The sequence below is a fragment of the Pteronotus mesoamericanus genome, unplaced genomic scaffold, assembly GCF_021234165.1.
Source record: "Pteronotus mesoamericanus isolate MK-2021 breed Mesoamerican mustached bat unplaced genomic scaffold, CSHL_Meso_final contig_182, whole genome shotgun sequence".
Classification (NCBI taxonomy): domain Eukaryota; kingdom Metazoa; phylum Chordata; class Mammalia; order Chiroptera; family Mormoopidae; genus Pteronotus; species Pteronotus mesoamericanus.
In genome coordinates, this window is record NW_026555078.1 from 5,191,890 (window position 1) to 5,217,608 (window position 25,719).

The 25,719-nt window shown below is 36.2% G+C and overlaps 1 protein-coding gene across 2 annotated transcripts in view; it reads left to right on the top strand.

Annotated features, from left to right (window-relative positions):
* TRIP11 (thyroid hormone receptor interactor 11) overlaps positions 1-25,719 on the top strand; it is a 60,233-nt gene that overhangs the window by 6,138 nt on the left and 28,376 nt on the right. For both annotated transcript variants that reach the window (XM_054567121.1, XM_054567122.1), the window contains exons 3-11: positions 2,604-2,714; positions 7,518-7,793; positions 10,045-10,113; positions 11,603-11,768; positions 13,309-13,674; positions 16,425-16,465; positions 17,032-17,115; positions 19,521-19,733; positions 20,325-23,342. In XM_054567121.1, the coding sequence (XP_054423096.1) occupies positions 2,604-2,714; positions 7,518-7,793; positions 10,045-10,113; positions 11,603-11,768; positions 13,309-13,674; positions 16,425-16,465; positions 17,032-17,115; positions 19,521-19,733; positions 20,325-23,342 (4,344 nt within the window). The remainder of the gene's footprint in view (positions 1-2,603; positions 2,715-7,517; positions 7,794-10,044; positions 10,114-11,602; positions 11,769-13,308; positions 13,675-16,424; positions 16,466-17,031; positions 17,116-19,520; positions 19,734-20,324; positions 23,343-25,719) is intronic.

Below are 25,719 nucleotides of genomic sequence, written 5' to 3' on the forward strand. Positions count from 1 at the left end.
CATGAACTGGGGTGTATCTTACCTTGTAAATACTGATTCTAGATTAACTTACATCTTTAATAGATTTTAGCTTATCATTACTTCCTGTTCCTTTTCTTTACTTGTGTCATTAAACCCAATACTTTTGAAAGCTTTAATAGCTTATGATTTTGTTGAAGAGGCTTGTCACCAAATGACAATAGCTTTTGTCGAAAGCTGTTTTTGATAAAAATAGTTATTTTGTCCTCTTTGCTGCATGATTACAAAGCATGTTTACTCTTAGATTTATAAACACCAACTTAAATGATCAGTCCTCTGATTTGTTTTCATTTTTATGTCATCTCTTTCCTCCCAGTCACGTGTCTTCAGCATTTGTCCAGGCATGAACTATATCAAGTAACTACTCAGACATTCGTAATGGAAGGGCACTGTCACATACCCATTTAGCACCGTGGAGATGGTTCAGGTCCTTGTCAAAAAAACGTTGTGAGATAAAATCTTTTTTGTTGATGTGAACACTGTATTTCCTTTTCGTTCTTAGGAACATATTGTGCCCTCTTCAAGTCTTGAGTTCGAGAAAATTTACCTAGGATATTGCTATTTGAAGACTTGTTGGAGATTTTGCTTCTAAACTCAGTTTTATTGTAACCTTTAGACTCTAGAATGCTGTTTTCTGTCTCTTCACATTGATCTTCTTAGTTGTGTAATAATTGATTAATATTTTTCTGTTTTCTTCTCTTTGTTGAAAATTGAAGAATCTGAATTTTCAGTTGTGTTCGATGAGGCAAAAAAACAAAAACAAAAAAAAAACAAACCCTACAAAGATGATATCTCCAGAGAGCCTTTATCGTTTTAAAAAGGTGAAAGATTCATATGGTCTGGAGAGAAACCAGAGAAGAGTTATGAGTATCAGTCCCTTTAGATAGTTAGGGCTACTCAACAAAGAAACTCAGAAGCTAAAATGGTTCCAGTAGGTCTGGATGGTATACCAGGGGTCTGGCAGGATGGGATCATTTAAGGATATGGGTATCTCGTGCATTCCAAGTGCAGGAATTGTAGCCAGTTTTTAGGAAGGGGCTGCAACCAGAGCTGGAGCCCCTCAGGAATCTTCCTCTCTCATTATTGCTGCTCCCTGTTCTTTGTGTAAGTTTATTCTTTTCTCCTGTCAAGACTAGCCCCCTCGCTTCATATTCTACATAATAGAAAACGGCCATGACAGCTCCTGGTGTTTTTGTCAGTCAGCCACATGAAAAGAATCTGTCCTTCATGTGCTTGGTCAGCCTTTCTGACTCTCAGGGCCAAGGAGATGGGGCGGGGGGGGGGGGGGACAACTAACTAGGAATTGGCAAATTGAAAGTCTTTGAGTTCTAGTTACTAATTATAGTTAAACAAATAGACTTAGGTATTTTATTTAAAAAGCCTAGAGTGGATTCTTATGACTAGGTTTTGACTTCACTATATTGCCTCACTTCAGTTATGCATAGTGCTTTTCTTAATAGAAAATCATGTAAAAGCAGCCAATAGAATAGAAAGTAATTAGTTGTGTGAACATTGGTTCTGTTTCTTATTAATATTTCTTCAAGATAACCAAGATCCGTGTTAGATTTCTGAAGATAGGCTCCCAAACTAGGATTTGTGTATGTTGTAATTTTTCCATTAATTTAGTCCACTGATTTTATCTAGGAATTCATATAATCTTCCTGGATCATAATTTTCACGTCTATCAATATAAAAAATTCCTGGAATTTTAAGAGGAAAACATAGATCTTCTAGCAGCAGCTTCCTTTCCCACCATCAGGCTCCTTACTTATTCTGAGTTATAATTATTTGACTGTGTTGGTATATACATTGTATTGGCAGAATTCTTAATAAATTATTATTCATAATAATGTATAAATTCCTTTTTGCAGAAAGTTTTAGTGTCCATTTCACTTGTTCCATTATGTACTATTTACTCATTCAAGTTTCAGAGAATGATAATAAGTTAAGGTAATTTTATATTTATGTACATAAATCATAAGTTTTTTTTCACATATGTCAACATCTTTAAACAAAGGTCTGTGATACCTAGATTCATTAAAGTACTCTTAGAATGTTTTGTGTACTTTTAACTGTAGTTTTCAAACCAAATTGTTTACACACTGGATTTTTTGGAGATACCTCAGGAGCCCCTGTGGATCAGGCTGACAAATGATGTGAGGCTTTGGCTTTCTGTCTGAACTTTAGCCAAAAGTTTTTTAAAAACTAATTCTTTTAAAAAGTTCTGTTTGGAGAGAAAACAAAAGTTTAAACATGTAATTGAGTTAATACCAGACAATAACTACCTGCTAAATGCTAGACACTGAGTATCGATAATGGGGAACATTGATCAGTGGCTTTTTCTCAGCAAACAGTCAAAGTGAGTTTTTTTTTTAACTTTCATTCAGAACTATACATGATCTCTATAAACACACTTATTGCACTAGTAACTCTACTGAAAAATGTATTTTAAGAATTCTGTGAGACCTATATATTACATCTTCTTTTTTGTATGAAACAATGTGTTTCATAATGCCATGCATATAACTGTGATATGTTTTACTTTTTAGTCCTTTTGTTGAAAATACTTTTTGCTTTGCTTCTAGAATGAAAGACTTAAGAAACTTTGTGCTGATCTAGAAGAGAAGCTTGAAGCTTCAGAACTTCAAATAAAACATCAATCTACAAGTTATCGAAATCAGCTACAGCAAAAAGAGGTAAAGGCTGTTACAGTCACTCCATGCTTATTTCATTCTAAGGTATTAAGCAAGTTTGTTCAGAGTTATAATAGAAATCAAGCTTTATTTAGGCTTTGGCCTCAGTGAAGACATAGGTAGATGCGCTTCACTTCCTCACACAACCAAAAGAAGTGTAACAACCAATTTAAAAACAGAAACAACCAGAACTGCCAGAAAATCAAATTGTATGGAAGCCCAACAACTGAGGAGTTAAAGAAGAAACATTCATCCAGACGAGGAGGAGGGGTAGAGATGGGCAGGGGTGGAAAGGACGCGGGGCAAGGCAGTGGCTGGTGGATCAGGCAGGCAAGGTGGTGGCTATGGCGGCTGGCAGACTAAGTGGTCCCACTTAGCGTGCGGATAAACCAGGAGGAGCAACTGGGGACCAAAACAGACTACGCAACCCAGGGTTCTAGTGCTGGGAAAATAAAGTTTCAGAACCTATGGCTGTAAAAGCCTGTGGGCGTTGTGGCAGTGGGAGAAACTGATGGTCTCACAGGAGAGTCCGTTGGAGGGGCCCACGGGGTCCTAGAATGTACACAAGCCTGGGAACCAACACCAGAAGGGCCCAATTCACTTGTGGGTAGTGGGGGAAGTGACTGAAAGCGGGGCAAGAGCGAAGGAAGTGGCATTGTTCCCCCTCTGACCCCTCCCCCACATACTGACCACTGCCCCGTCCTGGCGAATACCTAAGGCTCCGCCCCTTACAACGAACAGATGCACCAAGACAAAGAAATATGGCTCAAATTAAAGAATAGATACAGACTCCAGTGACAAGGAGTTGGCCAACCTGTCTGATGCAGAATTCAAAACATTGGTAATCAGGATGCTCACAGAAAATGATTGAGTATGGCCGCAAAATAAAGGAAGAAGTGAAGGCTATACAAAGTGAAATAAAGAAAAATATACAGGGAACCAACAGTGAAGGGAAGTAAACTGCGACTCAAATCAACCATTTGGAACAGAAGGAAGAAATAAACATTCAACCAGAACAGAGTGAAGAAACAGGAATTCAAAAAAATAAGGAGATGCCTGGGAACCTGTGGCATAACATTAAATGGTCCAACATCCGAATCATAGTGGTGCCAGAAGAGAAGAGGAAGAACAAGAAATTGAAAACTTACTTGAAAAACTAATGAAAGAAAGATTCCTCAATCTGGTGAAGGAAATAGACATATAAGTCCAGGAATTTCAGAGAGTCCCAAATAAGTTGGACCCAAAGAGGAACACACCAAGTCACATCATAGTTAAGTTATCCAAGATTAAAGATAAGGAGAGAATCTTAAAAGCAACAAGAGAAAAGGAGAGTTACTTACAAAGGAGCTCCCATAAGATTATCAGCTGATTTTTCAAAAGAAATCTTTCAGGCAAAATATAAGAGGCTGGAAAGAAGTATTGTAAGTCATGAAAAGCAAGGACATACATCCAAGATTACTCTATCCAGCAAAACTCATTTAGAATGGAAGGGCAGATAACATGCTTCCCAGATAAGATCAAGTTAAAGGAGTTCATCATCACCAAGCCCTTATATGAAATGTTAACAGGATTTATCTAAGAAAAAGAAGATCAAAACTATGAACAGAACAGTAAAATGACAGCTCACAACTATGGACAGCTGAACCTAAAAGCAAAAACAAACTATGTGAACAACTAGAACAGGAACAGAATCACAGAAATGGAGATCACATGGAGGATTAGCAGCAGGGAGAGGGGGGAGAATGAGGGGGAAATTGTGGGGAATAAGAAGCATAAATGGTAGGTACAAAATAAACAGGGGAGGTTAAGAATAGTATAGGAAATGGAGAAGCCAAAGAACTTATAGGTATGACCCATGGACATGAAGTAAGAGGTGGGGGGTGGGAATGCTGGAAGGAAGTAGGGTACAAGGTGGAGGGGGATAAAGGGGAGAAAAAAATGGGGCAACTGTAATAACAATAAAATATACTTAAGGAAAAAAACAAGGTTTATTTAGATCCATAAAATATTGAAAGGGTGTTGAAAGTTAATAATTACCAATGCAGTTTGATATCACTAATTTAACAAGAACTCTAAACATTATGTAACATAATGTTTATGTTACATAAACTGACCTTTATGGAATAATTTCTGTTTCCCAGAAGAAGTCTTTGTATAAAATACCTTTAGGCATCTGTTGCTTACAGTTTCTCATTTTATGAAACCTGATTTCTCATCTATTTACCTAAAATTGTCTGAAATCAGTATGATCACTGCTGATGGTAACTGCAAGTGTTAAAATATGCTGAATTGGCATTTACTTGATTTACTTGATTTTCCATGGATAAACAGAATGTTGAGTGTTTTATAGTTTACTTATACTGTTCTATACATTTTTTCCATTTAATAGAAATATTATTTTGGATTTGGCTTACCTTTCCTTTCCAGTGCCACTAATAGATATAATACAATATAACCAATGTTACCATGATTACTGAAAATATAGACTATATATATATCTATGTTGCATTCTGTTGTTGAATTCTCTTTAATGTTCATTACATAACCGGAATTTAGTAAACACTTCTATTGGATTGAACCATTTCTTGTTTCATTATCCAGATCATTTGGGTGTTCTTCATTTTGTTAATTAAATGTTCATTTCTATCATAAATTCATAATTAGGTTATTAAAATTTAGATGCACTGATTTTTAGTTCCTTTAGTGACATATTTAGATGAAAAATTAAAGCAAACCATGTTAAAGATAAACATTTAAAGAGCTTAATTTCAAATCTGTTGAGAATTTCATAAAGTAAAATGAATTACTGCAAAAAATGAATGTAAAAAAGCAAAACTACAAGTTCCAATTAAAGTTAAAAGCCCGCCTTTTTATTTTTAAGACTCTACAGGTGTGAAATTACTCTGTAAAATTGCTTTAAAACTCTTTAAGCCTCACTCTTCCAGCTTCTGTGCCTTTCATGGACGGGGAGCAAACATTCTTGGCATCAGTCCAGCGGCCCCCCTGAGCAGAACAGACTGACAGCTGTCACAACAGGGCAGTCGTTCCCACCAGGGGTCTACAGCTGAATCATGTGGCACTTCAAAAACCCATACATGCTTGTCTTTTCCAGGAGATTCTGATTTATCTTACTGGGAAAGGGTTCTGGTATTGGTGTTTTTTGAAAATTCCATTGGTGATTCTGATGCTTACATCCTAATTGAAAGCAGTGCGGTGGAAAACATTGGCATGTTATATTCTACTTAACTATTGATATTAGAAGGCAAATTGAGCATTCAAGCCTAGAAATGCCTCTTTATTACTAAAGCTTACACTTTGTAACTCTGCAGCTTGATATAAATGTCTACTGTGTAATAAGAACTTTCTTTGTATTACAGCGACCTTTGGAGAAAAATTGTGGATTTTGGTACTTTTATTACAATGAAAGATAAAATAAGAATATACTTAGCAGAATCTTTAGCTCTGCTATTTTCTGAGTGTATTTGCTGTCCTCGTTGTGATGTTCATATTCCCTAAAGATGCGGTTTACCTCACAGCATTTATAGGAAGTGAATGAAATTTCTGTATTACTATCAACCTCCATTAGAGAAGGCACTCTGATGTGAAAAAACTTGTCCGTTATGACATTTAACAGAGTTATGTTTGGTTTTTGTCTAGTTGCTTGACATTACACGTGTAGAAATACTATATTATATTACTTGTCGGCTTGTCTCTTCAAGTATCCAATTTTCCCTCTTGGTGAGGGTATCTTCTGGACTAGCCCGAATATTTCACAAAGCTTCAATCAGGTCTCTCTAGCTTATGTCTATGTTTTGTCTCAGAATGTATGTGACATTATGATTAAGTCCTATGTTCGTAACTTCTTTTGGGCAATGAGTTGTCAGAATTGTGCTTGGGGTTTGAGAATGTTTATACTGTTCTCTCCCTGAGTAAAGTCAAATTCTCACTGGCCCCTCTTTGCCAAGGTTAAAGTCAAGGCCTGTTTCTTTCTTTCTCTCTCTTTTTTTTTCATTTAATTTCTTTTAGAGAGAAGGGAAGGGAGGGAGAAAGAGAGGAAGAGAAACATCGATTGATTGCCTCTCATACACCCCCAACCAGGGACCTCGCCTGCAACCCAGACATGTGCCCTTACTGGGAATCAGACCAGCGACCTTTCAGTTTGCAGGCTGGCGCTCAACCCACAGGGCCACATCAGCCAGGGCCAAGGCCTCTTTCAATGCATGATTTCCTTATAAGATTCATAACCATAGGTCACTGTGTTATTTACCTGGATTAATAAATCAAAGCCTCCTTCTAGCTGTGCTATACAGACCACTACAAAGTTACTCAGGATTCATGTATATTTTAATCCTCAATCCAGCCGTAATTAGTTACTTAAGACCCTTCCAACAGACGTTCTCAAGAAACTTTCCAATGCATAAGCTAACTCAGCTTTCACTTTATCTTCATTTTGAGGTTCAATAATCACAAACAGAACTCTGAGGAATTGCCTATCCTACGTGATACATAGAAGATAGTAAACCCGTGTTTAACGAGAAGTTCATTGCTTTAGTTACCCATGAGTGAACTTCTGATATTCATGCTATTCAAAACATTATCTATACTTTATCTATGGTAATTCCGTTTTTTTTTAAACAAAAATGTTATGGTTGACATGTTATACAATAGGAGATTTGGATTCAGTTGATAGAGCACCATTGGAAAGAATTAACATTGGATAATGTTAGGTGAATTATAACTTAATAAAACTTAATAAAATGTTTATTTTAAAGTGCCTTCTCTAAAATATGGGTTATAATTATGTAGGTAGAAATCAGCCATCTTAAAGCAAGACAGATTGCACTGCAGGATCAATTGCAGAAGTTGCACTCAGCTGCCCAGTCCGTAAAACCAGGAGCAGGCAGTGTACCAACAACCCCAGCGTCTTCATTCGGCTACGGTATCAGTCACCATGCTTCAGCTTTCCATGACGATGGCATGGACCTTGGTGACATAATTTCATCACAGCAAGAAATAAACAGACTGTCAAATGAAATTTCAAGACTTGAATCTGAAGTTGGACATTGGAGGCATATTGCTCAGGTAGGTAAACTTTTCATGAATTCTTGGAAATAGTGAAAATCCTGGTGCTCTGCTGTGTGTAGGGCTTTTGGTGTTAGAGAGAACTCTGGGTTAGGAAACTGAAGCCTGTTTTCTAATTCTGCCAGTAACTTTCAACTTTCTAAGTGATTTTAATCAGGTCGTCTTTCTCAGCCTCAGTTACCCCTTCTGTACAATATTTAAAAGAAATTTTCAAAATAAAAAATGAAGTTGCTATGGTTGAACCAGCACCTTCTCCCCCTGGAGTTCGTAAGACTTCACTGGTGGAAAGCAGGGCTCCAAGGCATGCGATGTGAAACCACTCTCAGATATTGTCTGAGGTGCCTGTTTGCAGTAGTTATATGTAAAATGAAAATCTGATCATTGGTATTACAAATTTGTGAAACTATTTTATGTTGTTTCTTATGCATTAGAAATTAAATCCTTGATATTTCGTTTTATATATGCTACTTAGGTTGTCAATAGACATAAGATTCAAAATAAATTGGGACAGTGTTTGGATTTAATTTCATTAGTGTAGAGAAAAATAAAGTATATAAGTAAAGAGATTATTTTTTATCTTTTGTGAGCATAATCTAATTGTGTAAAGAAGAAATTGTCCCAATTAAAATGACCTCCTTGCATCCCAAGTGGCTAGACATTCCTGTACCCAAAATAAATCAAGAGAGCCCTTGCCAGGTGGCTCAGGTGGTTGGAGCGTTGTTCCGCACACCAAAAGTTGTGGGTTCTGTTTTCTCTCAGGGCGCAGCACTAGGCTGAGAGTTCAGTCCCCAGTTGGGGCGTGCACAGGAAGGGGCTGATAAGGTCCCTCTTACATCACCGTCTCTCTCCCCATCTCTCCCCTCCTCTCCCTTCCTCTCCCTTCCTCTCTTTCTGAAATCAATAAAAAACGTGTCCTCGGGTGAGGATAAAAAAATAATGAATAAATAAATCTAAAGAGAATGATCTGTCTGCCCATCTTATCTCTAAAAAAGTAATTGTTCTTAAACTTTGTATGTGTAAGAATAAACTGGGGAACTTGGTAATATTGAAGATTCCCTTTCCTTCCTTCAGAGATTAGGATTTTTTAGCCTATTTTGGGTCATTGGGAACTGTATTTGCACAAATAAACACCCTAGGTGATTCTGAATAGGAGTACATTTTAAGAAACAGCTTAAGGTAAGATTTCGTAAGGAAGAGGTGAACTTTGAATACCTACTATATGCCAGACCTGTACTGGGAAAGCACAAATGGGACCTTTCAGGGAACTTCATTTACTAGCAAGGCATAATAAAAGTTTATGTTATACTTTAGAAGATGTTTTCATATATATTATTCCAATATATGTTATATTATCCTTAGTAGGTATGTAAAGTATTTATTATTTCTGTTTGCAGATGAGCAAGTTGAGAGTTTAAATAATACACCCATGATCACAGTGATTAAGTTGCTATTCAAACACATATATTTTGACTCCATAGCCTATGTTCTTTCTGTTATACTGTGTTCCCTCTTTCATCCAGAGAGTCGTTTTTTGGTTCCTCATCACACTATATAGTAAATGTTGACAGAGGTAAATGAACAACATACAGTTTTGAATGAGAAGAGAAGAATCCAAAAGTCCTTTTATTTATTTGTCAAAGCAAAGGTTATTCTATATTCGCATACAGAACTCCTGGGTAAAACCATTTTTAAAAGATTTTTACTGTTAATATCATTAATATTGGGTAACTTTTGATTTTAGAAATACCTTTTAGGAAGCTGCTTGACTGTTATCAAATATACATTTTGTTAAGTAAAATATTCTGTGGTGCTTTCCTCCTTATTTTGTAAAAATGTTAACATACTCTTAAATGGCATTTTTTTTAAAGAGTTTATTTATTCTTAGAGAGAGGGGAGGGAGAAAGAGAAGGAGAGAAACATTGACGGGTTGCCTGTTACACATGCTCCTACTGGGGACTGAACCCATAGCCCAGACATGTGTCCTGACCGGGAATTGGACTGGCAAACTTTCGCTTTGTGGAATGACCCCCAACCAACTGAGCCACACCCGTCAGAGCTTGAATGGTATCTTTTATTTATTATGTAATGCTCACTATTGGACTTAGTTTCTGAAGAGGTGCTTGGCATTTTTTAATCAGAATTTGTCTAGGAAATGCCCTATTTTTGAAAAGTATCTTTTAATAAAGTTAGTCTGTGACTGTCTTTTTTAGAACAAAATCAATATAATTTTCTAATTGTTTTTCTGATCTAGATTTCTAAATCACAAGGATCAAGTAGCTCCGATCAAAGTGAAATATGCAAACTGCAAAATATTATTAAGGTAAGGCAGACTGTTGGAACAATGGCTATTCTACATTTAAAATTTACTTATGAAAACTATAAGCCTAAATTAAACAAAATCTCAGTTATAAAAGTAAATACATTATGATATTCATTTCTTTTTGCTGTTTTGTATCATTTTTTATTCTTTATGACAACTAAGGTATATAAATAAAATATATCTCTCCAAAATCATTTGTTTTAAACATTTATTTATTAGGTAGTTTATATTCTGTCTGTTTTCCCTTGTATTTCATAAAACAGCCTTTATTAAAACAGAATTCCAAGGTTGCCGAAGTTTCAATGTTGAGGGTTAAAGGATACTGACAAAATAAAACGCTAATGTTATTTATTACAACTAATTATTTTCTCCTAATGCTGGAATTTTGGTAGTTTGTTTCAATTATTTCCTTCAAGAAAAGTCTTAATTACGTATACTTTTCATGGCAATGGATTGTTTTTAGTGTATATACATTTTTAGTGTTTGTTTTTATTATTATAGTACTAGTGTAGGTTCTGAGTCAGACCTGTGTTTGAATCCAGGCTCTGTGTACAAGCTGTGCTTCTTTGGGCAACTTCCATTTTATTATCATTAAAGTAGATGTCATCTTAATACTTCCTTTGTAGAATGGTTTGGAAGTGTAAATGTAAAGCTCTTTGCCAAGTGCTGGCACATGAGTGCATAGGATTAAAAAATAACTTCACTTGTCTTCTTAGAAAATAGAAGGTAATTTACAGATTAGGACTCTTCATTACAAGCAATGAAAACCATCTGTGGCAAAGTAAAGCAAAAGAGGATTGATTGATTCATTGATTGCCTAATTGATTGAAAGGACCTAGGGTAGTTTGTTCCCAGGATTGAAGGAAGAGTTGAGCATTTTGGCCTCAGAAAAGACAGGAATGGGAAGAGCATCGGGGATTTAAGAAGTGGGACCCAGCAGACAGACTCTTCAGGGCGCAGCTATCAGAATGCTTCTGGTGACAGCAGTTTCCCTCTGTGGGGGACTCAGCCCAAGATCTAGCTTCCTAGGAAGAGATCTGGGGGTTTCGACCTGGGTAGCAAGCCAGCGTGGTTGACAGTCGGGGGTCCCATCAAGACTGGTGGAAGGAGAAGCTGAGCAGGAGGATGGGGTAATGGGACAACAGTTACACATTGTCCAGAAGGTCGACCCTGATGTTGGTGGAATGTCATTAGCAGAAAGTTGTTCATAGTCACAGACACTAAGGAAAAGGGATATTCTTGCTCACTTTTTATTTCAGTTTTTGCTTGCTGGTACTCCCTCATTAAAAGTAGAAAAACCATTTTCAAGGCCTAAGAAAGGAAAGAATGAAGTCCCAGAATTGTCCAAATTTGGGGCTTGTGTTTAAATTCTTTTCAGCCTTAGCATGTTTGGAGAATTATTAATAATACAGACTTTTGGACAAAAATGAGATAGCTTGGGTAAATTCATTGATTATTAATGTGGTTAAATTTGTTTTTATTTCTTAAGGAACTTAAACAAAACCGAAGTCAGGAAATCGATGATCATCAAAATGAAATGTCAGTTTTACAAAATGCACATCAACAGAAATTGACAGAAATAACTCGTCGGCATCGAGAAGAATTAAATGAATATGAAGAACGAATTGAAGAGCTGGAAAATCTGTTACAACAAGGTTATTAATTTCATTAACATATTAGGTGAAATAATTAAATGACCAACCTAACACTGTAAGGTCAGGACATTGATGTAAAGTTGGCGAAATTCTAAAGAATGCATGAATGACTAATTTTGCTCATCTGCCAGAGATTTGCGGTGGTACCACTGTTGTCGTGATTCTGCAACATTGGAAAGGCCATTTTGCCTTTGTGGTAAAAAGTTATAGTACAGAGACTCTTTTGCAGTGTTTGATACATTTTCACTTTCTTTCAAACTCAGATACATAGGCTTTTTAGTATTTGATTCAAATATCTTTCCCCAACTACTTACTTTTGAATGCTTTGCTAATTATAATGTCATTATTTAACTTTTTTTTAGACTTAATTGTTTTAGAGTATTTTTAGTTTTACAACAAAATTAAGAAGAATGAGATTTCCTTTCTATCTCCTACCTACCCCTCTCCCCCACATGCATATTCACTCCTACCATCAATATCACTCATCAGAAGGGTACTTTTTTTTAACCAAGGATAAAACTACATTGACACATCATAATCACCCAAAATCCATGGTTTACTTTAGGGCTCATTCTTAGTGTTGTACATTTGGGCAAATGTATAATGCCCTAAAATCCTCTTATTCATTCCCTTCTTTATTCCCTGCAACTGATCTTTTTACTTTTTCTAAGTTTTTTTTCTTTTGTTTTGTTTTTTTAGGAAGAGTGGAAGGGAGGGAGAAAGACGGGGAGAAACATCAGTGTGCAAGAGAAACATTGATTGGTTGCCTCTCGCACCCCCTCAACTAGGCACCAGGCCCACAACTCAGGCATGTGCCCTGACTTAGAATAGAACCTGCGACCTTTCCATTTGCAGGATGGCGCCCAACCCACTGGGCCACACCAGTCAGTGCTGCAACTGATTTTTTACTGCCACCATAGTTTTGCTTATTCCAGAATTGTCATAATTGGAATCATATAGTATACAGCCTTTTCACATTGGCTTCTTTCACTTAGTAATACACCTTTAAGTTTCCTCCATGTTTTTTCATGGCTTAATAACTCATTGCTTTTTAGGACTGAAAAATATTCCATTGTCTGGGTGTGTTTTGGTTTATTAATTCATTCACCTACTGAAGGACATTTTGATTGCTTCCAAGGTTTGGCAACTATGAGTAAAGCAGCTATAAACATCTTTGTTAGAGTTTTTGTGTGGCTATATGTTTTCAGCTCCTTTGGGTAAAAATACCAAGGAGTATGATTGCTGGTTCATATGAAAAGAGCATGTTTAGTTTTGTAGGAACTAAACTGTCTTCCAAAGTGGCTGTACCATATTTCATTCCCACAAGCAATGAATCAGAGTTCCTGTTGCTCCATATCCCCACAAGCATTTCTTGGTGTTAGTGTTCTGGATTTTTACCATTCTAGTAGGAGTGTAGTGTTATATCATTGTACTAACTTTTCAAGCCTTCCAAATTCTGAAGTCTATGAAATCTTAGTGCTATATAGCAAGCTATTTAACTCAGTACATTTGTTAAATTAATTCCATGTTTATATTCTAGGTGACTCAGGAACTGCAGTAACTGATCACTCTAAAATTCATGAGATGCAAAGAACTATTCAAGTTCTACAAACTGAAAAAGTAGAGTCTTCAAAAAAAATAGAAGAACTTGAGGATACAATACAAGACATAAGTAAAAAATTATCTTCTTCTGAAAATGACAGAGAAGTTTTGAGGAAGGAACAGGAACGACTAAACGTGGAAAACAGACAAATAATTAAAGAATGTGAAAGCTTGAAACTGGAATGTAGTAAATTGCAACCTTATGCTATGAAGCAAAGTGATACTGTGAAGGAAAAGGAAATAATTCTTCCACAGAATGCATCACTTGAAGAAGACGTATTCAGACTACAGCAGGCACTGCCTGGTATAAAATGTTTGGAGCTTATTCCTGATTAGAGTTTCATTGCATACTAGTTGCTTTTAGAGACAACCAGCACTTTCTATAACTGGGTATTTTGTGGAAATGGAATTGACTGTGGAATTTGAACAGAATTGTTTGATTTAGATTCAGTGCCATAATAGATGACAAATAGAAATTTTCTGCTAAAAAGGGTTAAGTATTGGCTAGGTGTGTCTTAACCGCCCTTCCTCATCTTTTAAGTATTTATATGGAACTCATTGATTTGGGAGGCCATGTAGATTTCTGAGAAGTGTTTGTATAGACATTTCTTTGGAGGAGAAAACAGGTCTATTTCTGTTAATCTATATAGAACTAAATATTTCCTATACTAGAATTCATTAGGGCCCAGACCCTCCAGTTAGGGAATGCAGCCTACCTTCTTCAAAATTTTTATCATCTTTTGAAATACTCTCTTGAATCTAAGCCAACCTGAGAATAAGACCCATAGGTCTTCCACTATTGTCCATGCACTAGATATTTCATTACCATACCAATGTTCTGTGTTACAAAAACATAGATAGTAAATAAAATAGGCCAAGCAGCAGTATTCATTCATGCCAGGAAAACATAGTGGGAGTTCTTCAGTGGGAAAGATGCATCTTATTTTGCACTGTATCCTTTTCTCACAGTGTAAACCCTCACTATATGAACTCTCATTCCTGCTCTGGAGGTGTCTAGCTCTTGTGTGCTTGTGAGCCCCCTACCCCCATCTGTATTCCTTGCCTATTTGTTTATCATGGCTTTCTGACCTGGATGGCCAGCTCTATAAATTCAAAATCAATTTAGGTTCAAAGTCAAGTCTCCCTGTCCGTCCCCTGCCCCCTCTTATTTTCCCTACCTTGGTAATTGGTAGTATTTACCAGTCTCTCAAAATAAAAACTTTGAAGTTACCCTTAGCAAGTTCTGTAGGTTACATTTCCCTAGCTTCTCTAGGGTTCAGTGACACTTCAGTGTTGAATCCCAGAGGAGCTCGAGGGTTTCTCTTAGGTACTTCAGTCCTGGGAGCTGCCACGACAGCGAAGGGAAGGCTGTACAGTAGGATTCTGTACTGCTTTCTTATTTGACTTCCTAGTAGCTCTGGTCTTTTCAAAATAAATGTATCTATTTATTTACTGTATTCGGTGATCCTAATGAATCTACTGTCCTAGGCCTTCCCTTTTTTTCCGTGTCCACTGCCGCTGAAGAACTTCAGCCAATCCCTTTTTTTTTTTTTTTTTGGCCTGGTTATGAATGAAGCAGGATAGTATAGTGGTTAAAAAGATGACAGAGTTGGAATCCAGCTCCATCACTAACTAGCTGACCTTGAGCAAGTTAATTAACATCTCTGTTTTGGTTTTTTCATCTATATGGTTGCAATAATACTATCTTCTTCATAGTTACGGTAGTAGTAATAAGGGTTTTATGAGTGACCAGCATCTAGCCCACAGTAAGCATTCTAAAAGTGTTAGCTGTTATTATTCTCTTTTCTCCATGATCCCTTTTTCAAACAATTTTTTTCTTTCTGCAGCCAGAATGATTTTTCTGAAATGCAAAGCAGGTTACTTTCCTGAGTTTAGTACTTTGTGGCTCCCTGTGAACTTCAGGATGAAGTCTAAGCTTCTTAATCAGATGTATAATGTAGTAATGATTTGTTCCCTGTCTACCTCTTCAGTTTAAACTCTTCCTATTCTAACAGTCTAAATTTTAGCCATTTTGAACTTTCCTCATAGCTCTTTAAGCCAGCAGTGTTGTCTCCTAGCTCTGTTGCTTTTGCATTTACTGCTTTCTCTGTGTGGCATGCTTCTCCTTTTGCTCACTCTTTGCATATTAAGATTCAGCACAGGTATGGTGTTTCCTTAGAGGCACCTAGAGCAGCTGCTTCCCTGGCCACACCAGCCATCCCCCCGACGCCCCTCCCCCCACCCCGCCCCGCCCCCTCCACTCCCCACCAGTCTGGATTAGGAGTGTGCCCTCTTTGGTCTCATAGCAGCTTGTGCACCATGTATCACACTATAGTGTAATCACATGTTTACTTGTCTTTCCCTCTTGCTCCTTGAGAGCGGGCAGGGACTAAATTTTTCCATTTTGTTGTCTAGCAGCTGACCTCATATTAAATGTTCAGTATTTCCTGTACAAACATTGAATGAAGTGCTTCAGCTGAACTCACGGTATTCTGTCTTTGTGTTCTTCTAGAACCCCTTCTGTTTATGGGTCTATCTAGAATACCAGATCGAATGGTCTTTTTATTAGTAGTCATGTTTAAGTCACTTCAGAGAATGGATAGGTTATTGTATTGTCATGTATAAATGTAAATTTGTGTTTTTAAGGTTTTTCTCCTTAGTCTTAGTCATACTGTTTCCTTCTACACAAACTAATCAGCTCACTTTGAAACAGTTGTAATTGCTTTTATCAAGGCAATAACTCATGACTCACTCAGAATACAATTATAATTCTATCTTATATTGTTTCATAGAATTGGATTTTGACATAGTTTATAACTGGCATTTATATTATGGTTTCTTGGAATAGTCAAAATACAAATGCAAAATAACAAAAATATACTTCATTTAATAACACTGAGGGCTTACCAATTGTTCTTAAAATATACTTCATTTTAATTAGGTTTTATTTCTGAGTTTAATTTTAGGAAGTAAGTATTAAGATATTTTAAAGAATTTTAATGTGAGATATTATAAGGAATTTTAATGTGAGATCCATTGTTGTTTTGTTTACAGATGCTGGAAATGAAATAACAAGACTGAGTAATTTAAACCAGGTAAACTCATTTTAAGAGAGAAAGCTTTTGGCATTGGCTCACCAAGAAAAAGTATTTTGATTATTACAATTGCTTATTTTGTATTTTGTATTTTTATTTTTTATAAATTCATGCAAATTTATCCTAGGAACTTTTAGTAATTTTATGTTTGCTATTGATGACAAACTTTTTGCATCATAAATTGACAATTTTAAAGGTTGCATAATTGAAAAATGCAAGTGTATTTCTTTGAAGATTAATTAGACAAATGTTATATTTGTAGAGACAGTGGAAGCTGTGATCCTCTACCAAAGTGAGGAATGCATTTTGATTTCCCTTTATGATATTCAGGGAGTTGTTTCTTTTTCTGATGATTACAAGTTATTTTGTAAATGTATTTATATATTTTTTCCAAATGTAATAAATCTCTACAAATGTCTATAAAATGAGTGACTGGCTTTTGCTTATAATTTTTATATATCACTGAAGAAATGCTGAGTAGAAATGCACATTTGTATAGCTTGCCTGCTTCCTTGTAAACTTGAAATTTCCTGTCATTTGAAACACTGTTTTTAACATGTTTATAGGATAATCTTGCTGAAGATAATCTGAAACTTAAAATGCGTGTACAAGTTTTAGAAAAAGAGAATTCATTACTGAGTGAAGAAAAGGTGGGTGTAATAAAAATGGGGGCAGAATTGCAATGGTGTGTGTATGATATATCCGATGACAGCTAAGAGCCAGTTTATATCAAAATGAGTGTTTAGTTCCTCAGAGTCCCGAGGATAAAGCTGATCTCATTGTTAGGCCAGGTTGAAGTTCAGAGTATGAGAGGCTGGCCAGAGTTTATGTTTAGAGATAAGCCAGTAGACATACAGATACGAGCAGAAAAGAGAGGCGAAGGTTCTTTTTTGGTCTCAGATGAAGTCCTGACAGCAACAACTCACCCAGGTGGGTCGGGGGTCTGGAGTGGCCTACTGTGGCAACTGTGTACACTGCTCACGTGCCCCAGAATGTGTCTGGGGTGGTGGACGGGAATTTCTTAGTGGCGAGGGGCTAAGGAGGGACATTCTCAGTGGTAGAGATATGGTCTCTTTCGTATATTGCTAGCAAGCATAGAGTAAGATTCTGTAATGCACCGCTGGGTGTGGGGAAAGATAAGTCTTATGTTTGTACCACTTGTGGAGCTAATTCCTTGACTAAGGCAGGTGTTTAAACATAGGACAGTAGTAAGCTGATATTTATTACAGGCAGTTGTCTCAACTGTATTTAAAGTCTTAATTTTTAAAAAGTAACATAGTTACTGAGGTACGTATTCAATACTATGTTCTGGAAAACTTCAGGCAGTGCAGGTGGAGCAGCCTTCATTCCTCCATTGGCTGTCCCCTCCCAGAGGCCCTCTTTCTCACCACTTTCTTCAGTCTCCTGCCAGACTATAGCTATGTATGTATGATTTTATATGTACGGGGGGGGGGGGAGAGAATATTTTTAAGATAACAAATATTAGCATACTATGTATGCATATGTACCTTAACATATTTTGGACATTCTTTCATATTACCATGTAGGCGTTGTTTCTCAAAGGGGTGCTGTTGACATTCAGCCTGGGAAAACTCTTAGTTGTATAAACTGTCTTGTCCATTGTAGGATCCTTATGCCCACTCTTTTATACCCTGAATGCCAGTACTGTCTCCCTGTCATTTTGTATTACTATATTTTATGTACTTCCTCTGTTTTCTGCTCCCATTGCATTCTGCTCTTTTCAGTTATTTTTCTGTAACTGGCCTAGGAGTATTTAGTAGTTTGCAGATCTCTCCACATATCTGATAAGGCTTGTAACTTTCTCTTGGTATTTTTGGATTCTGTAGCTATTTCTGATAGTGGTTTCTCCTTTCTTTTGATGTTGAATAAGCCATTGTAACTCTTCATTGAATTGTGTCTGCTCACTGGTTAAAAATGCTGAAAGGCTGTATGTAATCTTAAAATCCACCTGAAAAAAAGTTTTGTTCTTTTAATTTTACAGATAGCTGTAGAAAGACATAAGAGAGTACTAGTTTCATTTTTCAGTTGTAATTCAGAATAGACTATTGTACTGGAAGAAGAATGAGAATTGTGAGGCAGATGTTCTAATATAGTTTTCATTTGTCTCGTTTGTAAGGTGTATATTAAACTATAGAAATTCAAGATTCTTACTTTAGATTCCATAGAAATTTAATTTTTCAAAATATAGTAATGAAAGAAGGCATTACAGCTTTATTACAAACATCATAATCAGAGGTAGAAATGATGTTGAAGCATAGAAAACTGTCTTCTTGGATTTTGGAGGGAAAGAATTAAATACCAATAGAAGAGAATATAAGTGCGTTAAAAAAACAGATAGCTTTATCTTTACAAAATGTTGTTTGAGAAAGGAGAACTTAGTAAGTGCTCAGGTTAGAAGGTAAAGAAAGGAAGGAGGGTACTTTGTTGGGTGAAGAAATGGTTTCATGTTGTGACCGAAACCAGTTAATACTGAAAATCCCTTTAATGAGGGAAAAGAAGCCTTTTTTTTCTTCTTTTTTTCTTTTTTTAATTAGAGAGGGCAAACTTTAGAGTGAACAAGTATTCATTTGTCACATTTTTGTCTGTGGCTGTTGGTGACTGGATGTTAGGAAATGGAAGTTAAGAGAGCCAGAAGTTATTGGATATTTCGGAAAGTATGTGTGTGGTGGGAAGGGAGGAAACGAGAGAAGCAGCAGTAGCAGTGGGATTGGGAAGTCTCTCAAATGGCAAAGGTTTTCTATGAAGAAGTTGGGGTTAGAAGATGAATTTCTAGTTATTGAGTCTTGTCTAGGGTTATAAAAATCTTTTCCATATGAATGAAGGCTGTGGTTGGTTGAATTTTATATGTCATTGCTGAGGTGTATTGTTCAATAATGTTTCTGACACAGCATTTAAAATTGATTCCCAAGTTTTGTTTATATTTTTAACAAATTTTAACAAGTTTTGTTTATATTTTGTTTAAAAGAGACACAATCTTTTGGTGTCTCTTCCTCCAAATAATAGTATGTGTTGTTTTTTTCCTTTATCATTTAAGGAAGACCTTCAGATATCACTTTTAAAACTAAAGAATGAATATGAAGAAATTAGAAGTACAGCTGTAAAAGATATGGATTTGGAATTGAAATTACATGACTTAAGACTTAATTTGGAGGCAAAGGAACAAGAACTCAATCAGAGTATTACTGAAAAGGAAATACTAGTAGCTGAGTTAGAAGAATTGGATAAGCAGAACCAAGAAGCTACAAAGGTAAAAAGTACTATATTAAAGACAGTGTGGCAGCACATTCTACTCAGTAGACCAAATACAAGATTAACAAGCAAAGGTGATTGGTATGATTCAGTTTTGTGTTTTAAATGATATTTTAGCCTATCGATGCTCTAGTTGCAGAAGTTGGTGAACTTTTTCTATAAAGTGTTAGATAGTAAATATTTTTGACTTTGCAAGCCATATAGTCTTAGTTTTATCTGCTCGACTCTGTTATTATAATATGTAAGCAAATGAGTGTGGCTCTGTTCCAGTAACACTTTATTTACCGGTGGCAGGCCGGATTTGCCCCCTTAGCTGTGGTTTGTTGACTCCTGCCCAGTGTTTAACAGTCAAAATAAACAACATATACTTTTTACCTTCTTCGGTTTTAAATTCTAATCTCCAAAATGATAACATAGATTTGCTATAAAATGTTAGCAATTTTGTTGGGATTTTTAAAAAAGAGTTCAAGAAGTATAAGAAATATCTGAGGATTATTATTTTATTGTGTATGAAATTTTATAAAATTTTCTTTAGGTTCTAAAAGAGAGAATGTATTAAAGTTAACATGCAAATTAATTTTTCTTTCAGCACATGATTTTGATAAAAGATCAGCTATCAAAACAACAAAATGAGGGAGATAGCATCATCAATGACCTGAAAAAAGATCTAAATGATGAAAAAAAGAGAGTCCATCAACTTGAAGATGATAAAATGAACATTACTAAAGAGTTAGGCTTACAGAAAGAAAAGTTAATTCAAAGTGAACTAGCCTTAAGTGACTTGCATTTAACCAAGCAGGAGCTAGAGGATAAAATAGAAAATTTAGTAGCTCAACTAAATAAATCACAAAATGATAATTTAAATATCCAGAAGGAGAACTTTGAACTCAAGGAACATATTAAACAAAAGGAGGAGGAACTTTCTAGAGTCAGGTATGAGTCAACTCAGTCTCTTAATCAAGACTCTAACAGTGACTTTAAGGATGACTTACTTAAAGAAAGGGAAGCTGACATTAGAAACTTAAAGCAAAATCTTTCAGAAGTAGAACAGCTCAATGAAAATTTAAAGAAAGCTACTTTTGATCTCAAAATGGAAAATGAAAAGTTGGTTTTAGCATGTGAAGATGTAAGACATCAATTGGAAGAAGCTATTGCTGGTAATAATCAGATTTCTCTAGAAAAAAACACTATTTTGGAGGCTCTTAAAATGGAAAAAGGACAGTTAGAAGCAGCATTGTGTCAGGCTGAAAACAGGCTGTTAGAAGAAGCAAAAAAGTATGAGCAAACCATTGAAGAACTGTCGAGTGCGCGCAATTCCAGTGCTTCTGCTTTACAGCTGGAGCATGAGCGTTTAGTGAAACTCAATCAAGAAAAAGACTTTGAAATAGCAGACCTCAAAACGAATATTAAGCAAATAGATAGCGATCATAAAGAGACTCAGAAAATTTTGTCATCTAATTTAGAAGAGCGGAAGCAATTGACACAACTTATAAATGAGAAAGAAATTTTTATTGAAAAACTTAAAGAGAGAAGTTCAGAACTCCAGGAGGAATTAGATAAATATACTGAAACCTTAAGAAAAAATGAAAATTTGAAGCAAACCTTAGAGGAAAAAGACAGAATCCTTGGATCTATGAAAGAAGAAAACAATCACCTAAAAGAGGAACTGGAACGACTCAGGGAACAACAGAATCGCGCTGCACCTGTGGCTGAGCCTAAAACCCTTGACTGTATTACAGAGCTAGAATCTGAGGTATCTCAGCTGAATATAATAAAGGGTACTCTCGAAGAGGAAATAAGGCATCATCAAAAGGTAATTGAAGATCAAAACCAGAGTAAAATGCAACTACTTCAGTCTTTACAGGAGCAAAAGAAGGAAATGGATGAGTTTAAATACCGGCACGAGCAAATGAATGTCACACACACCCAACTCTTTCTAGAGAAAGATGAGGAAATAAAGACCTTGCAAAAAACAATTGAAGAAATCAAAACTCAGTTGCATGAAAAAAGGCAGGGTGTTCAAACAGAGAATTCTGATATTTTTCAAGAAACAAAAGTTCAGAGCCTTAACATAGAAAATGGAAGTGAAAAGCATGATTTATCTAAAGCAGAAACTGAAAGATTAGTAAAAGGAATAAAAGAACGGGAATTGGAGATAAAAATTCTAAATGAAAAGAATATATCTTTAACTAAACAGATTGATCAGCTGTCCAAGGATGAGGTTGGTAAACTAACTCAGATTATCCAGCAGAAAGATTTGGAGATACAGGCTCTTCACGCCAGAATTCCCTCAGCTTCTTACACACAGGATATTGTGTACCTTCAACAGCAGCTGCAGGCCTTTGCTGTGGAAAGAGAACAAGTATTAGCTGTTTTGAGTGAGAAGACTCGGGAAAATAGCCATCTAAAAACGGAATATCACAAAATGATGGATATAGTTGCTGCCAAAGAAGCAGCCCTCATTAAGCTGCAAGATGAAAATAAAAAATTTTTCACTAAATTTGAAAGTAGTGGCCAAGATATGTTTCGAGAAACTGTTCAGAATTTATCACGTATCATTCGAGAAAAAGACATTGAAATAGATGCATTAAGTCAGAAATGTCAGACCTTATTGACAGTTTTACAAACATCCGGCACTGGTGACCAGGCTGGAGGTGTTAATAGTAATCAGTTTGAGGAGCTTCTACAGGAACGTGACAAATTAAAACAACAAGTCAAGAAAATGGAAGAGTGGAAACAGCAGGTGATGACCACAGTACAAAATATGCAACATGAGTCAGCCCAGCTTCAGGAAGAACTTCATCAACTCCAGGCACAAGTTTTGGTTGACAGTGATAATAATTCCAAGTTACAAGTGGACTATACTGGTCTGATCCAAAGTTACGAGCAGAATGAAACCAAACTCAAAAATTTTGGTCAGGAATTAGCCCAAGTCCAGCATAGTATCGGGCAGCTCTGTAACACCAAAGATCTCCTTTTAGGAAAACTTGATATTATTTCACCTCAGTTCTCTGCTGGATCATCACTTACACCCCAGTCAGCAGAGTCTGTAAGAACAGGTAAGTCTGAAACATTGAGTGAGTCTTCTCAGCAAGAGATAGAGGAGCTAAGAAAGTCGCTACAGGAAAAAGATGCCGCAATTCGGACCCTCCAGGAAAATAATCACAGATTGTCTGATTCAATGGCTGCCACCTCAGAGCTCGGAAAAAAAGAACACGAGCAAACAGGTGCAGAAATTAAGCACTTGAAAGAAAAACTGGATGTTCTACAGAAGTCACTTATGGAGAAGGACCTTTTAATCAAAGCCCAAAGTGATCAGTTGCTTTCCTTAAATGAAAACTACACTAACAAGGTAAATGAAAATGAATTGCTGAGGCAGGCAGTGACAAACCTGAAAGAAAGAATAGTAAATTTAGAAATGGACATTTGTAAATTAAAAGAGGAAAATGAAAAAGTAGTAGAAATAAACAGAGAAAAGGAAACAGAATACCAAGCATTACAAGAGACTAATATGAAATTTTCTATGATGCTGCAAGAAAAAGAGTTTGAGTGCCATTCAATGAAAGAGAAGGCTCTTGCTTTTGAGCAACTACTGAAAGAAAAGGAGGTATGTCCTGGATGGCGTGTTACATATGGAGGGAAACTGCGGGGAAAGAAGTTTGTTAGTGCCACTTTATCAATAATATCTTTGACGGGGACGTGAATTTGTTCATTTAGAAATACTTATTTCAAGGTATTGTGTTTTATTCTAAATAAATATTCTTCAGAGACATCTGGAAGTTTCCCCACTTACTAGGTACTTCCAAATATTTTAAAATACTGGGTTAATCTTTTACAGTGTGATAAGTGGAAAAGGTTAGTAGCAATTAATATCTTTCTTCAGAAAATAGAAATCTGTTACAAGAGGAAAATTGAAGTTAGTACAATTTAACCAAATTTTAAGCATATTTCAGTAGGTACAAGTAATGGTTATCATCTCGGAGGTTTTTATGTGTAATGAGCTCTGTGAAATACACCCTATGTCTTTGACAATCTGCAGTAAGAAATACAGGCCTGGCCAGGTGTCTCAGTGGGTTGGAGCGCGGTCTTGCATCCTGAAGGGCTGCAGGGGCGCACCTAGGTTGCAGATTGGATCCCTATTTGGGGCGTGTATGGGAGGCAGCTGGTCGGTGCTTCTCTCACATCGATGTTTCTCTCTCTGCCTCTCCCTACCCTCCTACCTCCTTTCCCCTCTCTCTCCCTTCCTCCCTCTCTCTCTCTCTGCCTCTCTCTCATCAATAAGCATGTCCTCTGGTGAGGATTACAAAAAAAGGATTAAAAAAAATACATTTTACCTTATGACACAGTAAGCACTTCTGTGTGTGTAAAACTGAAAAGTTTCAGGAATCAGAAATTACCCTTACTGTATGTGATGCTTTGTTAAAAAAAAGAAAGTGCTAGATGACCCAATAAATTGATTTTTATGAATCAGTCACAACCTGGTTTTTGCAAAATGTTAACCGTGTAGAGTGCTTTTCACATAGTAGACTCAATGAATACTCTAATCCCAGCTCTGTCACTGGTGTGACTTTGGGTGTATTTTGACCTTGTTGGTTTGTTTCTTCAATCATAAAATGGAGGATTGTAGCAGTTACATAAAGAATTGGGAGTTTCATATATTTCAATTTTTACATGCAGTTGATTTTGCTTGTAGTAAGAATGTATTGAAGACCTTCTAGTACATCGTACTCCGGTGGTGCTTATTACTCTGATTTCTATAGTTTTAGTAGTAGAAGTTTGGAAAAGAAATGAGAATATTGAACAGTTGCTTCTTGAATACTTACATGCTGCCAGGCACAAGATAAAAAATGATTTAACTTCTTTTGCCAGTTAAGTTCTTAGAGTCTTGGGCTAAAGTTTGGGAATACTTCATGCACCTTTCACTTTGGTAAGGAAAGTCATTTCCTCTTTGCCATCTGATTAAGTAGCTACACTGGTAGTGTTGAGGTGCTCTCCCTTAAGTGCGACTTCTTAGCTTCTTGTGGTGCTGGTCTGTAATTGGTATGAAAAAGATCTTTCTATTGCTCCCTAACCAAAGTGGGGTGTAGTACCTTAGGGCTATCAGGTTATAATAGACTAATGGAGAACAATGAAGTATTCCTTTTTAATACATTTTTTCCTTTCGTAGTTTTAGCATCTTGTACAATTTAGTTCTATTTCATGGAATTTGTAGGTCTAAAGTGTACAGATGTAATTGACTCACCTTTCAGAAAACTCTGAAAGTCGTATTTAAGTACTGTATTACTTGAAGATAATTAGTGTAAATTAATTTTTTGCAATACTCTATGTAATTGAAGAGTACCTTTATTGTATTTTGAATATAGTAAATAACATCACTTTTTTTAGGGTGAAAAGGATGTTCTTGGTAAGAGATCTTCAACTCTTTACCTTTTCGATCATTTGTTTTTTCTCTGTAATACGAAATAATTTTTAACTGGAAAACTATTTGGAAGGTACTGGCCTCACTATCGAGGAGGGGGTGTTGAGATAAAAGGAACAGATGGTTTTATGTTTTGCTTTAGCTTAATTTATTACATATTATATATTAAACAAATAGAAAGTTTACATGAAAATTTGAAATAGCACCTAATGATAGATTCATATGATATGCATAGTTAAATAGCCTGTCACTTTTTTGTGCTTTTTAGAAATCCAGCTATCATCTTAATCTTATGGCCCTATTTTTCAATGGTTATCTTTTTAAAAAAATATTTACTTTTAGAGAGAGAGGAAGGGAGGGAGTAAGAGAGGGAGAGAAACATTGATGTGAGAAACATTGATCAACATTGATCGGTTGCCTCTCACTTGCCCCGAACTGAGGACCTGGCCCTCAACCCAGGCATATGCCCAGACCGGGAATCAAACTGGTGAGCTTTTGGTGTGCGCTGGCATTCAGTCCATTGACCCACACCAGCCAGGGCACAATGGTCATCTTTTTTTCTGCT